General features: G+C 34.4%; 1 protein-coding gene across 3 annotated transcripts in view; it reads right to left on the bottom strand.

The window, feature by feature from the left end:
• The window catches only part of ATG4C (autophagy related 4C cysteine peptidase), an 80,424-nt gene that overhangs the window by 26,355 nt on the left and 35,747 nt on the right, over positions 1 to 18,322 (bottom strand). For all 3 annotated transcript variants that reach the window (XM_054574154.1, XM_054574149.1, XM_054574161.1), the window contains exons 4-6: positions 7,903 to 8,136; positions 5,472 to 5,802; positions 3,688 to 3,758 (exon numbers count right to left, since the gene is read on the bottom strand). In XM_054574154.1, the coding sequence (XP_054430129.1) occupies positions 3,688 to 3,758; positions 5,472 to 5,802; positions 7,903 to 8,136 (636 nt within the window). The remainder of the gene's footprint in view (positions 1 to 3,687; positions 3,759 to 5,471; positions 5,803 to 7,902; positions 8,137 to 18,322) is intronic.

Here is an 18,322-nt window from a genome sequence, read left to right as displayed (position 1 = left end):
CAAAGAAAAAGAGATGAAGTCTAAAGGCTGAGCACAACACACCCACAATGTTAGAGATCAGAGAGATGAGGAAAAACCAGCAAAGGAGTCCAGTGGACAAGGAGATAGAGGGAAACTGAAGAGTAGTGTCCTGGAAACAAAGTAAACAAAATGTTACAAAGAAAAGAAGGAAGTGGTAGGCTCTGTCAGCTGCTACTGACAGACTGAGTGAAGACTGAGAAGTGTTCACTGGATTTAGCAAGATTAAATGATTGGTAAGGGCAGTTTGGTGGAAAGATGGGTGGGAGATCCTAAATAGAATAATGCAAGAGAAAAATGAGAGGATTAGGTGGAAGGAATTACAAATTAAACTTTACTTTGTTTTGTTCAACATAAATTAGTTTTATTCAAAACTTACTTTACACCCATACTCCCTGTCCCTTTAACCAAACTCTTCTGCTCTTCCAGCTACCTGGTTAACAAATTCTGTTTCTTGTGCCCCAGTTCTTCCCTTTAAATTCTAAATTTAGACTATGAGCTACTAGATTCTCTGTATACAAGCTTCCCCATTTCCCATAATCTGTCTAAACCAGCAATTTTCAACCTTTCTCATCTCATAGCAAACACAAAGTAATTACTAAAATTCTGTAGCACACCAGAAAATATATTTTTTGCCCATCTGACAAAAAAATAATTTTGATTTATTCACATCAGATGGCTATTGCTGTGTTGGCTGTTTTCATGGTTTAATTTGACAATCTAAGGAAAACAGGTCAGTGCCCCTGACTAAATAGTCAGGTATTGCATGTTTTAAAAATTCTTGAGACACACTGGTTGAAAATCACTGATCTAAACCAAAGCTACAAAAATACCACAGTAGTTCTTTCCATTTGTTTCAATTCTATCATCTCACTTTCTCTAAACTACTCAGTAATGGCTTCTGATTACAGATCTCTAAATTCTGTCACTTTTCTAAGGCAAGTGTACACATGACCATCTTTTACCTTTGACTTTTTTGAACTAATATACACTCTAATCAAATAAAGTTTCACTTCAGAGAGGTCTACTTCCTCCAGAAGCAAATATTGCCATAAGTAAGACAAAGTAATAATATTTCTATTGGCATACACAACAATTCCTCCCTTATAAATTGCCTCTTATTCTTCATCTTCATTTGACACACATTTATGAGATGTTCTATGCTGTGGCGGGGGGGGGGGCGGCGGGGGGAAAGACGGGGGATAACAGCAAATAAGATCCAGGTTTCAGAGTGTCTGGATCAATGATCTTGGTGTTTTTCCTCTATGAAATAGCCAATTCCCTAACAGGTTCACTATAGCAGTGATTCCCAAGCAAAGGATTCTGATGCCTTTCTCCTGCCCCTGCTACCCTGACAATCACTGATCTATGGGGAGAAACAGGTAATCATAAGGTGATATTACAAGTGATTTCAAGTGCAACATTAATAGAGGTATTTCCAAAATGTTACAAAGCACCAAAAAAACAAAACAAAACAAAAAACAAAAAACACCTCATTCTTCCAAATGGGAGAAGGGAAAGGCTTTACCAAAGGTGGAAACTTTGAGAGTGCTCTAAAACAAATGACATTTTAATTAGGGATGTTCTAAGCAGAGGCAGTATGTGCAAAGGCATGAAAATAAGATAATAACAGTACATCCAAGGAATGGCCTGAAAATTGATAGTGCTTTGCTGTATCAACACGGAACATAGTGTTGGGAGGTGATGCTAGAAATGCAGGTTGGGACAAATTATAAAGGACTTTGTGTGCTTTATATGCTAAAATAACTTGAGACTAGAGTTAATGAACAGTCATAGGTTTTTAAATTAAGGAACATGACCAATTTCTGTAGATCAGATAGATCAAAAAGAGAAGAGGTAGACAGGGAAATTAAGTTAGAGTCCAAGTTACAGATAAGAGTCTGATTTAAATCAATGAGAGTACAGAACAGAGAACAGATTTCAGAAGCATTTTTTAAAGTACATTTGGTAAGCTTTGGTTGACTGGCTAGATAAAAGCAGTAAGGAGTCAAGAATAAGTAAGTGTATTCATGTGGACATGATACTATAAGTGAAGAAAAATAGAAAGAAAGGAGTAGGGGAGAGAGAAATAGTAAATTTAGTTTCAAACATGCTGATCTTGAAGTGTTTGTAAAACATCTAGGAGATATTTGAAGGGTGGAAGAAAATACAAGTTATCTCACATTAGCACAAGCAGCACTGAAAATGTAGTTTCAAAAATCCTAGTGTGGAGTGCAGAGCCCTAACTAAAGCCAGGGACAGAGATGCAATTACAAAGGAAGGGAACACAGAGTAAGAAAAGGAAATGGACAGAAAATGGAACCTTTAAAAATACTGATGAAGGCAGAGGGGGAAAAATTATTGATAGAATCTGGCTTCACCTAATTCCTAACCCTGTAATTTATCAAAATACACTATACTAATTTCTTCCTTTAGGGTTCTTAAACATCAGTGTTAAAGGTTTTAAGAACTACTTCATTAAACAAACCACTTATTTAATGAGGAACTTTGTGCTGTTTAATTAACAATATGTAACAAACACTTAAAGACCAAAGTTGATTGTTAGCAATAAAGGCACAAAAGCCAAATTCATAGATTTATTGAATGGTTATTTAAGCAGAGCCTTTGACCTAATTAGCACACTTTACATATCAAATTTTATTTGCAAGACTTCCTATCTGAAAAACAAATATAGTACCTGCAAAAATCAAGTCATCTGAAAATTTACAATTTTCATTTTCATAAGGCTATCACCCTTTCTTAAAAACCCAATTAACCTTAACAAAAGACCAAACGAAATGCATGTGTATTTGATTACCATTCTTCCCACACTATAAACGCTATTTAGTTTTTAGGGTAACCTTTACAAAATAAAGCTTTTTATAAATGCCTTTATCTTAAATATGACTGAAATATATTTACCTTTCCCAAAACATTACCGTATTTTATCATGTTAATGGCATTTCTATAAAAAATAAATTTAACAGCATGAGATGGCTTATTTAAAGGCAATTTTATTTTATTAAGAAACTAAAGTCTATTTTATCCCCCAACAAAGTTTCACATTACTATAGATATTGGCCATTAAACAGAATACCCAAAACAATAAAACAAGGCAAAATTCTGGACAAAAATATCCACCAATGAGATGGCACCTAGCACACTTGTAACCCAAATACATACCTATGCTAAATTTTCTCATCTAGCTTTTTTAAATAATCATTTTAGCCCTGGCTGGTGTAGCTCAGTGGGTTGAGCGCCAGTGTGTGAACCAAAAAATCACCAGTTCAATTCCCAGTCAGGGCATATGCCTGGGTTGCAGGCCAGGCCCCCAGCTGGGGGTATGTAAGAAGCTACTGATCAATGATGTTTCTCTCCCTCTCCTTCTCCTTCCCTTCTCTCTAAAAATAAATAAATAAAATCTTTTAAAAAATAGTCATTTTAAATGTGAGAATTTAAATATTTATGAGTTTTTTAATACTGCAATTAAGAATTCATAGTATATTAAGAAATATTTAATCAGTGCCTACTATGTGTAGGGTGTAGGAACAATAATATAAAAGGGTTCCTACCTTCATAATCATTTAGAATATAATTGGGACAAGCTAAACACATATGAGAAAGTCTGACCAAATAAACATGAGGATTAAAATTATATACATTCCTTACCTGTACAATCTTGTGCAACATAAATAGTTATTCCTTGTAAATCAGGGTGTCTTGCTTCTTCAACTGCTTTTCTAAGAAATAACAAGGATCACCCTTTAAAATCCTGTTAGTTACAGTTGGTAATTAAAGATCTAACTTAGAGAAAAGAAAGCTATCATTTTTCTGACATTCCCATTTAACCTATAGTGTCTACTTTCAAAACTATCATCTAAATAGTATCAAAAATCAGGTCAATTTTTTCAAAGTTGAATATGATACTAAATTACTCAAAGAACATTAAAATATAAATTACAAAGAACATAAAAAAATACTGAGTATATAGCTGTAAACGCTGGCACCCCCCCCCCAAAATTTCTCTCAACCACTTGCCTGGCTATATTGAACATTCACTAACCAATGGTATTTATTACATTATGCTTCAAGGTTTGCTTCATATTAACTTAATTACTGACCAGCAGTGAATTACTTTTTGACTGTCCTCTGGTACACTTAATAAAGTCTGTTTCTTTTCTTTAAACAATAGCATGACATTTTTTCCTTCATTCAAAAACCTGTCTTAGAATTCTATAAAACTGCAAATTGAAAAATACTTCTAAGTGAGTATAATGTTCTCATGTGACATGAAAAAATCACAATATCTCATCAAAGGGAATTACACAAGTTGTTGAAATAAATATTTTTATTTAACTGTATATTATTTTTTAACTTAACATGCTTTATTATGCAGGTCTGTATGTGTTAGTACAGAAGAAGGATCCATAATCTGTGACCCACAGGCTAAGTATGACCTGTGGCCTGTTTTTTTGATAAGAATGGTTTTTACAGTTTAAAGTCTTGCTTTTAAAAAGAAAGCAAGAAAGAAAAAAGAAAAAAGGAGAAAAATGGGCAATAGAGCCTTTTATAGAAGTTTTCTGATCCCTGGGGTATAGAACATAATCTTAAAGAGCAGAAACTATGCCATTATGACATGCTTTTATAAATGTCATACCAAGCTGAACTTGATATTATTATTAACAATACATTCAGTAACATTATGCATAAACTTTTTCAACTGTAGGCATCTGGACTATAAAACAAAAAAGCAATTTAATATAGCATGCAAAAAATTTGGTAATAATTTTGAACTTATATATGATTCTAAATAGAATAAATTTACTATAACATACTATACTTGGGTGATGTATTAATGATTTGGTTAATAATAATAATGGGACATACAACAAATATTTTTTAAAAACTTAAGTAATATCCAAATAAATGTCACACAAAAAGATGAAATTTGACTCCAACTTTTCTCTAACTATTCTGAATGTCACAGACTCTTTACTTATATATAATTATAATATTAATAGTCCCATACATTTACAATTCACAAGAATTTGATGTGTGCAAAGAAATGCTGAAAACGTCAATTTTAGTTCTTGACATTTCATTACGCTATTAGTACTTTACAGCCCCCAGGGTATACTATTAAAAAAAGCTGTAATATTACACATGTTCCAAAGCTGAAAGAGTTGTTAGTCTTTAGAATGATTCAATAAGGTAGTCTAACGAAAACCTGGTTAGAAAGAGGTCTTAGACATCTCTGTGAGCAAGAGAAAAAACCTTGGTCAGTAGATAAATTACATGTAACTTGAGTTACGAAATGTTGCAAATAAATCTCCATTATGAATATTCTCATAGTTAGGCTTTAGAAGTTCCAATTCCATATATACACTGCAAAAATAAGTATCTCTGAGCCTGAGGACCTCTGCCATAAGATGAAAGATTGTAAAACATCCTACCTTAAAATGTGAGCAACCACAGCTGGTCCATACCAATCTCCAGCTTTTTTCCCGGACTTCTTTCCATATTGTATTAGTTGATGTAAGCCAAAGAGAGCCAAGGGGGAATCACCAAACCAAGAGATAATTTTCCTGTGATAACTTTCATTTCGCATTTCACGATCATCAGAGCACCTCCCGATTGTTTCCTTCAGAGAAATTGTTGGGGTTTTGAGTTCTCTTTCCCCTGATAGCGAAGCTTCAAATGATGCAGTAAATTTTTTTACAGTGTGGGAAGTCCATGATTCAGAGTCTGAATTTTCAATGTTCAAAGCATCAGGCCAGGTCCAAGCTATAGTAGTTCCAAAGCAAGGTGTTCAGGTCTTTTAAATAATTAGACTTTAACAATTCAACTAAAATAAGTATGTAGCTTTTAAACTCATATGAGTTACTAAACTAAAATAGTACCCTCAGAAAGAGGTAAATTTATAGAGACAGAAAGCAGATTAATAACTGAATATGGAAGAGGAGTGTATTGGGAGTAAATACTAATGGGCATGAGGTTTCTTTGGGAGACCATGAAAATGTCCTAAAATTAGATTTTGGTGATGGTTGCAGAATTTTGTAAACATACTAAAAACCATTGAATTGTTCACTAATGGATGAGTTTATGATATATAGATTATATCTCAATAAAGCTGCTTTAAAAAGCAAGTAATGATGGGGCAGAGAAAATATTCAATATATTGATAATGTTTACTTTTGAGTGGTAATATTATTCTCTGGACTCTTCTATAGTTTCTGTAATTTCTAAAATGGGAATATATAACATAAAAACATAAAAAATCACCAAAATGAAAGACCAAAAAACAAAGAGAAAAAGAGCAAACCCAGGTATAAATAAACAATTCTGGAATATGCTTTTTCTTCTTTTCTTTGACAGTGCTGAGATGGAACATAGACTTTTTGTATTCCATTACTAGTACTGCTATCAGACACCCAGTCTTGACCACCCAAAGGCACAATAAACACATTCACTAATGTTCAGAGTGTTCATAAGAGAGTAATTACAGACAGCAGAATTTGTTTTGATTATATGGTAAAATAGAAGTCTAACCATGGAAATTTAAAAATTTTTTTCAAAATGTTTTTTCTCATACAATCCTTTCAGAAAAATATAATCATTGTTTAAAGCATAGTATCAATTCTCTAGTAAATGAAAAGTTATAATAAATGAAGTCATTAAAAATCAAAGGTTTCAGAAAAGTCAACTATTTCCACAACTTCAGTGTTTTAAATAACAAGATGGTCCCCAAACATACATGTAATTTTAAGTTAACAAAATGAGTCAGATCCAGAGACTTAATTAGTCAGGACTATGAAATACCACATATTTTGCCGTGTACAATGCACACTTTTTTGCCCAAATTTTTGAAGGAAAAATAAGGAGTCATATTATACATGGGTATAATGATTACATAACATGGGTATAATAATGGGCATAATAATCCTGTGTATAATGCACACAAAACGCGGGTGCACCTTACACACAGCAAAACATGGTGTATTCCAATTCTTGGCCCTAACTGTACAAGACTACAAATCGATCATCCCAGAAAGAGTTTAAAAACTGTTCTTCCTTTCATTATCCACACTACTCTTAAATAAACATTTTCTGTATGATCTCATCAATAATCCCTATAGAAAGGTTACTAAATATTTGCCATACATTCAGAAAACCACACACAAAAAATAATGGCACTTGGTAAACAGATATGATAGCCTAAAATAGTAAACTAAAATTCTCCTACAAATGTGCACATTATAAAAAATGGACTAATAGAAATGGTAAGGAAAGTAGCACAGTAGAAAAAAACGATATATGTAAGTTAGGTATCAATGACATTTTTGAGTCTAAAAGACTAAGTATGATGATCTTATTAAGAACATGCCTAATCAGTTGAACTGATTACAAACATATTTATAAAAATAAAAATAATTTTAAAGCATTATTGATATAGAGAAATAAAAAAAGCTGTGTAAAATTTGTTATAATTTAAATAATGTAACAATATTAACTATCTGCTCAAAGTCACTGCTATTGCCCTGTCCAGGATTTACTGAACTGGGGATATAATCCAGAGAGTTCAAGTGAAAAGAAGGAAGTAATAACCACAAAAAAAAAAAAAGTCTACTAAAACTTGGATTTACTTAATTCATGGTGTTAGCCAAGAATAACTGGTACGTTTAACCTGTATTTTTAAAAGGAAAATCATGAAAGTTTATGTACAAGTCATACCTGGCTCAATTCAATAAAGATGTAATATGCTAAGATTAGTTTCAACTTTAGAAGACATTAGGGAGTCAAGTGAATCTCAAGGAATTTTATGCAGTTTGCAAGCTGGAGTTCATATTTAAAAAACAAACAAACAAACAAACAGACTTGATTTACCTCTACCAAGAAAGTGTAGTATGAGTCCTTGAGCCAACAGCATCTGGCCGGTTCTTAATGTACAGCCCCAGCCACAGTCTGTTGTCAAAGTTGAGCCTTCTATTTGAGGAAATTCTTCCCTGTAGGTCAGCCATATTCTTGAAATAAAATCTTTACGAAATTCTTCCACATTTCCTGCAATTACATGATCTTCTATTGTACATCCTGATCTTGCAGGTAACAGTTTATTTTCATCTACAAAATAAAAATATAAACTACAGTTTAAATATATGTTAAGAGATGTCAATAATAGTATTATATTCAATTACCGTCCATATGATACAGAGCATGTCACAATTTTTCCAATCCTTCTTTTCTATTTAAATGGAAATAAATTGCATTCAGCCTAATCAGACTGTTAGGAAAATCAAATAAGAATGAATGCAGACTATTTTGCACATTCTAGCACTAATATCAGAAATTATCAGTAATACTGCTGTTAACAGCAATATCCTATAGTTCAAATATAATCAACTCCTTTATGAGGGGATAATATAAAAATATATTTTCTTTTTGCCTCATTTGACTCAGGATATAGATATCAGTGCCCTCTAAAATGAGATCTGCAATAAAAATATTATGATTGCCAATATGTAAAAATGTGTTAAAACTACTTAAAACTAGTTCTTAAAATCAAATAAAATGTGTACATTGTATTCATTGTCATATTTAATTCAAATTATAAAATCAAAACCAACAAGCTAAAGAATGAAAACATAAAATTCTTAAATATATAATTATCTTTTTATATGGAAATGTAATTTTTAAAAATTGTTGCAACCCACATCTATCATTTTTAAAGGCTTTTTCAAACTGATTACCTCTAATGTAATTTCTATATGAAAACTATGGTCACTGTTTGCCCAGTAATTTATAAAACACTAGTGCTAAAAATGAACTAACATTCCTTGATTATTCCCAGAGAGAGTGTCATAACAATCTTTACAACCTCAGCATGCAGCACAATGCCTAGCACAAGTAGATCCTAATAAATGCTGGTTGGTTTGGCTGGGTGGGTGGTGGGTAGATAAATCTACCTACAACTCTCAATTCTCAGGAGTTCAATTTCTAATACCCTTCGAGAGGATATTCAAGTAGTTTTATCATGCTTTTATTCCTCATCCTTCATGCACCCATACCTCTTCAAGCCCATTTAAAAAAAATTACAATCACCCAAATATTATATATAAATATATATATTCAGGTTAATGGAGCTAAGTTGTAGCATACAGTTTCAAAAACAATAAAAAGAATGAATGCTAACCCCCATTATCAATGAATATTCTTCAGTGTTGGAGTTTGAAGTTAATTAAAAATAAAAATTCCTGGAAATTGAACATGGCACTAAAAATGTCCAAAATTTCCACTTTAGAGACAAATTAAGTTTGTTTAAACCTCAACACAATAGTACCTCCTCTCACACCTCATCCTGTGGCTTGCCAAACACACAGTTCCTAATCTCCTAATCTCCTAATTAGAAGTAATTAATTCCTTATCCTTTTAAGATCTAGGCTCCTCTTAATACTTACCCTAAATATTATTGGAAAACTGCTAGTACTAAATGAACTTCATTGCCCTGTTGACTTTCCACTATACTACTGTCCCCAATATTCCCCCATCTGACTGACTTTGCTTTGTCACAACCCTAATTAATTGTATCTACTGCCTGATAAGAATACATTCTTGGAAATGCATTGTTAGGCGATTCTGAAAGATATGAATTCTAAGTGTTATACAAACACCAGAGAGTGCACTTACACAAGCTAAGTGACATATCCCCGTACACACCTGGGCGACATGGGATAGCTTATTGCTCCTGGGTTACAAACCTGCACAGCAGCACATTACTGTACAGAACTACACATGAGGTCAAACTAAGCGCAAGAGAAAATGATGTAATCAAGAGGTACAGTAAACACAAGATGTATGAGGCTTCCGGCAGCCTAACTAACTTGGCATACTGTTTTACAGCAAACTTTTTTTTATAAGTAGAAAGAGGATACTCTAAAACAATTAAAAATTTAGTATAGTAAATATATAACCCAGTAACATAGTTGTTTACTATTAGGTATTATGTACTATACATAATTGCACTGCTACACTTTTATACAATTGGCAGCACATCCGATTTATTTACACCAGCATCACCACAGACACATGAGCAATGCACTCACTGCGCTACACAGCTACCACGGCTATGATGTCACAATACAATAGGAATGTTTCAGTTCCATTAGAATCTTATGGGACCACCATGTATATGTGGTCCATCACTTACTGAAATGTCATTATGTGGGACATAACTGTATAATTTTTTTAAATCTCCATCTGCATCCCCTCCAGATTTCAAGTACAGTAGGGGAAAAGGAATATGTTTATCTTGTGCTTCCCTGAATCTGCAGCACCTACCACAGAGTTGAGTCTGCAGAAGTGCAATAAACATTTGTCAGATGAATGAATGAAAGATAAATGGAGTCAAAGGAGAAAGGTGGGGTTTTTTTGTTTTGTTTTGCTTTGCTTTGCTTTTTGTATCACAGAGGAGATTTGAGGGCTTTATGAAGAAAGGGAGTGTCTGAAAAAAACACTACAAAGAATAGGAAAGAAAGTTGATAAAGGAAATAGAAGAGAATTGCTAGTAATATTGAGGGCTTAGTCAAGGCTGACTATCACAATCAGAAATCACAATTAAGCAAACTAATATGAGAAATAATCAGAAGTTAAGCAAATTACAAAACAAAACCTCAAGGGTACAGCTATTCAGCAGATGTGGGATAAATGTAGTATGCATGTGCTTACAAAAGAGAAGGGTATTGAAAGTTGGACAAATAATAGAAAAAAGACTATTAAAACTAACAAGGTACAAAGGAAAGGAAACCAAACAGAACTACTAGAAATGAAAACTATACTAACTAAAAACAGGAACTTAGTGTAGGATTAAACAAAATATTCCACACAGCTGAGGAGATAATTAAGAAACCAGAAGTAAGAACTAAAGAAATTACTCAGGACACAGTACTGAGACACAAAGTATTAGAAAACAGGGCCAAAGAATTTCAGAGACATGGAGAAAAATCTAACAGAAAGATTTATCAGAGATACAGAAGGGGAGAATAAGAAGAATGGGGAATAGCTATAATTAGAAGTGCTTGCAATTTTTTCAGATTCTAAGAAAGATATGAATTCCAAGTAGAATAAAATGAAATATACACTAAAGACAGAGAGCTGACCTTAACAACCAGAGAGAAGAAACAAAGACAAATTCAAAATACTAGAAAAAACATCTTTTTGTCCTAAAATAGGCAAAAATTTATAAAACACAAAAAACACTCCATTTTAAGGATATCAAAAATGAACTAGGCTATGTTATAATTAAGAACTATGTTCTTCAAAAGAGAACGTTAAAGGGGTAAAAAAGTAAGAGAACAGGAGAAGACATTTCTTATAGATATATCCAAAAAAGGATTCACATCTAGAATATATAAAGAAAACCTAGAAATCATAAGAAAAAGATAACCAGCACAAGACATATCCAAATGGAAAAAGTCATGAAAATATGCTCAATTTCATCAGTTATCAGAGAAACGCAAATTAAAACATGGCTCTACTGAAATGGGAAAATACCAACTATTTGGTATTTTTGAGGTGAGAGCAAACAGAATTCTCACACACACCTGAAGGAATATAAATTGGAACAACTACTTTGTAAAACAACTTAGTAGTACGTACCGAGGCTGAACATGTGAATACCCTATGACCCAGCAATTACATTCCTCAGTATATATATTGAACAAAAATCCACACACACTTGTTCACCAAAGCACGTGTACTAGAATAATCACCATCGAGACTCTTAGCAATTGTCAAAAACTGAAAACTATCCAATGCCCACCAAGAGTAAAATGGGTAAATAAAATGTGGCATATTCACACAATACAATACTCATAGGAATACAAAAATACCCAATGCCCAACAAAGTAAAAAACACAAAGTCTGGCAATCAATCAAGAATTACTAAGCATGCAAAGAGGCAGGAAAACACAAGCCAAAATGAGAATTATCAATCAAAACTGTCCCAGAACTAACACAAATGCTAAAATTAATAAACAACATTAAAAGTTATTACAATTATTTAACATATGTTCAAAAAGATAAGTAGAGACAAGGAAGATTTAAACAACGGAACTTCCTTAGATATACATACTCTCCAAGAGGAAAAATTATACTGACTGGAATTTATGGCAGATTAGACATTCCTGAGGAAAAGAATGAAAGATGGGTGAATTTGAGGACATAGCAATAAGGAACTGTCCAAAATAAAACACAGAGAAGAAAAATTTTTTAACTAAAAGAGCTTCAGTTAACTGAGCACAATTTGATCCACGCTAATATACAAGGTAGGCAAAGGTAGGTGTACACTTTTCATATGGAAAATAACTCAATAATTAATAAATAATAACACAAGAATAAAAATGCTGTTTCATGTACTCACAACTATAAACCCACTTTTGCTCCACCCTGCATTTTCTCAAAGTAGTCACTTCAATCCATGGCTTCAGTGACTTTTAATATACTCTAATGGCAATACATTTTTTTTTTACTTTATTAAATTACTGAGTTTATTTCACAACGTATGTTTTTGTCTTCCTACCATTTCCACTTGTCTGACTACCGCTACTGCTATGTCCTGTCATAACATGCCACACATACTTAAAACCAAGCACAGGGTGGAGGTCCAGTGTTACACACTGAACAGGCACTTTTGGAGAAAGCACTCTTGGTAATGGAACCTGGGCAACGTTTTTCAGACACCATAGGGGAACTTCTCACTCTGCATTATAAATACAACATCTACAAAAGGAGGATTGGTTTGGATGGTTAAATCAATACCTCACTTGAAACAAGACTGGGGCATAGTAAATGCTTGCCAAATGTTAACGACCATTGTCATCATCTTCATCACACCAGGACAGTAGTACCCCACTCTGTGGTTCTCAATTGTGTATGAGAAAACTGTGTTTTAAGCATTGTTGTTGGTGAAAAAAGAAAAACATGGCAACTCCTGCCATGAAGAGAGACACAGAGGTGAGAAATGCAAATTGATAAATCCCTGCATTTCCAACCTGGGAGTTTGGTCCCAATTTTGCCGATGAGGAAGTAGAAGGATGACATGTCCCTGACTCTCATTTTAGACACACTGTCATAGGACTGGGGACCCAGGGGTTGCCGTGGTCAAGATGCAAATGAAAATGAACACCTTCTGGAAGGCAGAAAGGAGGAGCATTTAGTTACAGAAACAAGTCAACAGTTAGGGTAAAACTAAGCTCGGTGAGAAACACATCAAACAGGTCCCCCGTCAGACCCGATGAAACTGAGCTGCTGACAAAACTGCCTTGCTTGCTTTAACAAATGCCCATTTCGCTTCCCAAGAAACCAGAAAGCAACAACACCCACGGCAAGCACATCGACGACCCAGAGATGCCAGATGCCAGAAGGTAAAGCAAGTGCAGGCACCTCCCACGTGTACCTCTGGACTTTGTTGTCCCCTGGGAGGGAGACACTGCCTCAGGCTCCTTCTTGCCTGGACCAGCCTTCCCAGGGCGGGACCCCAGGGACGACAACAATGCTGGCTATGCCTGGCATCCCCATGATTTATTCTTTTACCATCATGTCTAGCCAATTTTTTTCTCTCTTTACTACCTAAAAGCCCAGGTCTTTCTCCCCTGTTTTCATTTTCCAAACCTGCCTGAGACCTTCCAGTCCTCAGCCATTTCTGTTTGTAGCTCTATTTAATGTTCCATGAGACTTTATGAAGACTTTTGGGTATATTTTCTTCTTTTTTCAATGAAAACTTTAATACCCCAACATCAGAGTACCCATTTTATCTATCCATTCTGACCTATCCAGATGGTACCTAAGCGAAGGAACCAGGTTAAGAACTGGGTGGTACCCTTGTTCCCCACCTGTTACAGTAGATGATACTTGAGACAATTCACATGCAAACAATGTAGGGTTTGTTATTTAAATTCAAAATGGAGACTGACATAGGAGAGTCTATGTGGGCTGTTTTCAGTGTCCTGCATAGAAGCTGCCTTATTCCTTCCAATTACAGTTTGAACACAGAAGGAAAGAAAAGTGTGGGAAAGAACACATAACATAACGAAACAATGTGAAGTGTTACTGCCAGCACTGCAGAGAATAGGTGTTTGTTTCTTTGTTTATCCAAAGGAGAATGCACAGAGTTCTGATTACTTTAAAATTTCCACTTTTACAAAAATATATTTTTAGTCTCACTTAAGTGACCTAACAGACTTCCCTTTTACATTGCCTATTCTAAAAAGAGGTGTTTTGGTTCATGAGACTGTCAAGAGTTTCCAAAAACAAAACAAAACAAAAACAAAAACAAAAAACAAATTTAGACTTTAATTTGTAATATAAAGTTTTGCGTGTTAAGACGCCAGATCCCACACAAGAATGTCTGCCTCCACGCCTCCCTCCCTCTCCACTCCCCTCCCGCCAGTGGAATCCTGTTCAACTTCGAGAATGTTGAAGGTTCTGAAGTCCACATGGCTGTGGGGCTGGGGAGAGGAGAAAAGGAAGGAGAGAGGGAAAAGAGAGGAAAGGTTTGATTAAAATAATCCTGGGTAGCAAAGTGGCTAAGGGAGACTATTCTTTGGAGTAGAAAGCATTACATCATAAATATGTTAAAGCCCCATTTATCCATTTGTTTCATTTAAATGCCAGAGATTATTTCATTATTTCAGAGAGGAAATGTCTTATAGCTCTTATTCTATTTAACCTTCAGTAAAGCTCTTAATTTCATTAAAAGTTAGATTAATTAAGCCTGCCTTATTCAGCCAGATGGTAGATATGGCTTTGTAACTGGGAAGTACTCTTTTTTCAGAACATTTAAATATTGTGAAAAAAATGAAATTATGTGAATTAATTAAGTGTGCCTTTAGGCAAAAAGCAAATAATTATTTGTAAAAACTTCTGCTCTGCTTGATCCTGTGTGGTAAGGCTATGAGTGATTTTACAAACCAATTTGTAGATAATAGTGTTAGGAACTAAAATAGGATCTTTATATAATTTATAAGATTTACCACTCACTTTCATGTATATATAATTTGGCCCTTCTAACTGCAAGTAAGTCCCATGTATATTCTCCCTCTATTACTGAGGAAAAAACAAAACAAAACAAAACAAAACACGAGATTTAGCAATCTGAAATGGCTGTGTAGCACAGCTACTGAACAGAAGAGGCTGACACGGAGGTGCCAGATATGCCACATTCAGTTTTTGTGGTGCTGAAAAAACTCTTTGGAATGCAGATCATATTTTATAATTTTCCACAAAGTAGGCCTACCTTAACTTACTCCAGTTTTGATTATTTCTATTCAAAATTATTGTATACAACTTAGAAGCAAGACCTACCTCTCAATCCTATGTCTATAAATTCATTATAATGAGTAAAAACAAAGGTAGAAGTCATGAAATAGCATGAATTTACCAGGTAAACAAGTTGACATACTTGAAAGAGTTTGTTTCGGTGACTCCGAATTGAAGGCGAGAATGCCCTGGACAGAGGAGCTTTAGGAGAAGTTGGTACGAAAGTAGTTAGAGTAACAAGAATTAAGCACAGGGCTATGATAAAAAGTGTTAAATCGGAATAGTTAATAAATAGTCTGTGAGTACAGAATTTACTTTTTTATGTTCAAGATGATGGTAATTACATTTCAGTATGTTTTTAATTTTGGGGATGCATTCAATAACATGGTACAAGAAACCTCAATTTCAGCATTTGCCTATTATTAAGTTTCTATAGAAACAAGGTCATATCACTAAAAGATAAAGTACAAGCACACTGAAAGTTTGCTTTTACTGTCTTTATTTCAGAAAATTTTATATCTGTTACCCTGGAAACTAAGAAATACCTACTTACATGTAAAACATCTCGGCTTTTCTACAATGGAGAACTGAACTATTTGGTTACACAAAATCGTGTATAAATGATGCTATGCCTTGTTCTTCTGAAAGAGTACAACATTTCTTTTAAGTCATTTCAAAATCTATTCCTTAGAACCTAGTGTAGATTTCAGATAAACTAAAAAGAAGTTCCTACTATCTTGCCTTTATCAGTATATCTAATATAATTGATGGTAGTATCAGTAACACAATAAAGACACTGAAGTCCTGTTATCCAATTTTATTACTGCTCATCAACTTTTCACACAGCCTTTTATGTTATGATCATAGGAGCTTTCCTACTATTCTGGCAAAAGATGCTCTTTCAAGTAACCTCTTTCTCCCTCTGCCCCTGAGGAGTGAATAGGGAAGGAATTGGCAATATTATGTGCAAAAATCTCTGAGCAACAGATCTTTCCTGTTTCCAGTAACTATCTTAAACTCTCTTTTTTTATGTGACAATATTAATAATCATTTGATGGAAAAGATTTAGAAAATACAGAAAAGTCATTTAAGCTCAGAATATCCAGAACTTATATTAAAATTTTGGTGTTGATTCTTCCTGAATTTTCTGTATTCATATAAACATTATGTTTATTTTACAAAAATGAGTTCACTTTTTATGGCTGCTTTGTAATGTTTTGTTATAAAGAGAATTAATGACATAAAACTCCTGAAACTGTGCTTGACATTTAGAGAGTGCTCCAGGATGTATTTCCACGCAACTGCATGGAGCGCTAAATCATGACTCTAAAAACTGCTCAGTGTACCATCAAATGGTTGGAGCATCGTTCATTTACTCACCCTCTATGGTTGGCCTTCTTTTAAAGTGAAGCTGTACACAATCCCATTATAATGTTTAAATCTAAGGACATGGACAAAAACGAATGCATTATACCTCCCTGTAGAATTCAGGTGGTATACTTTCTTATAACTTTATTAGGATATCATTTTGTAGTTAAAGTATTTTAACATTAAGTGTTCTTATCCCGAATCAAAGTTGCCATTGGTTTTTCACTGGATATTGCAACTCCTCATTTTAAATTTCTGTGGTTCTCATGTCCTTATTTTGGAATAACTACTCTAAGATCTGAAAGCAATGTTGACCTTAGATGACAATTCAAAAGATATCAATAGATGAAATCTTAGAAGACTTAGGAAAATTGAGGGAATCTTCACTGACTTGGGGTACACTGAAACAGAGATTTATTGGGCACCATTCCAGATGCAGGACAAACAGGCGATACGCAAGACAAAGCCCCTACCCTAAACTCAGGTCCTTACACTATAAAGGAGCCCAGGGGCAGGCAACAAGTGAACAATCAAGAAAGACAGGTTGGCTAAAGACAGCTTCTCTCAAGTAACACTGAGCAGTCCTAAAAATGAGAGGGGGTCATGGAGGGATGTGGCAGGAGGGGCTTCCACGCAGAGTCACTCAGAAGAAAACATGGCGAGTGAAGGCAAAGGACAGAGGGCGCAGGGAGGGCTGCAGCGCAGGGGAAGGGATGTCAGGAGGGGGGTTAAGACCTTGCATGCCTAGTGGCCCTTGACAAAAAATAGGAATTTTAGTCTAGATGTACTGGAAAACCACTGGAGGATGACATGCAGAGAAATGATGTTAATTCTAAAAAGAGAGAAATATGTATTTGCTTTTTTTTTAACTGCACTGGGAGAACTTCTTGCTAATTGTGGAACTAGTGTCCCTTTCCCTTTAGCGGGAGCTGAAGCACATATTTACTTAATATGATATTTAGGAATGGGTAATAAATGGACATTTCATACAATTTCCAATACAATGCTAAGTATTCAGATTTTGCTTTTGACTTAGTTCATGAAAGCTCTATTTTGTCTTTTTTTGTGTGTGCTTTATATATGGTATAAAGATTGCTCTTGCATTTCATTTTATCCTCAAAATGTTTTGAATTAGATAGGATAGGAATCACATCTGCTTTACAGGTGAAAAGATAGTTTATGAGTGGTATAAACTGAGTTGTTCGAGATTTGAAAAATGAAACTTGATAGAGTAGAAATATAAAGTCCAGACACATAGCACATAGGAATAGAATTTACACAATAATGCATCATGTGATCATCTTTGAGGATACTACGTTTTTCTCACCTCCTTTTTTTTAGTGTATTAAAGTAAGTAAACTTCAGGGTGAAAACAGTAACATTGCATAATGTGAAATAAAACTGAAGTAAACTGTAACTAGAAATGTTTTTAAAAGTCCAAGACACTGAGCAAAGTACTTTTTAGAAATACAAAAAGAAAGGTGCGCTTCACTACATGAAACGTCACATCCCAGTCACTAAAACATGGGTGAGGATAAAACAAGGCAAGGCTGAGAACCAAAGCAGAAGCAGCCACAGAAGTGGCCTGGAAGCCAGAGTTAGGGCTGTCAGAAGCTAAACGAGCAGA

This window comes from Pteronotus mesoamericanus, unplaced genomic scaffold (genome assembly GCF_021234165.1).
Source record: "Pteronotus mesoamericanus isolate MK-2021 breed Mesoamerican mustached bat unplaced genomic scaffold, CSHL_Meso_final contig_105, whole genome shotgun sequence".
In the NCBI taxonomy this organism is placed as follows: Eukaryota; Metazoa; Chordata; class Mammalia; order Chiroptera; family Mormoopidae; genus Pteronotus; species Pteronotus mesoamericanus.
Note: the sequence above shows the minus strand (reverse complement) of the source record. Positions and strands in the feature narration are given on the sequence as shown.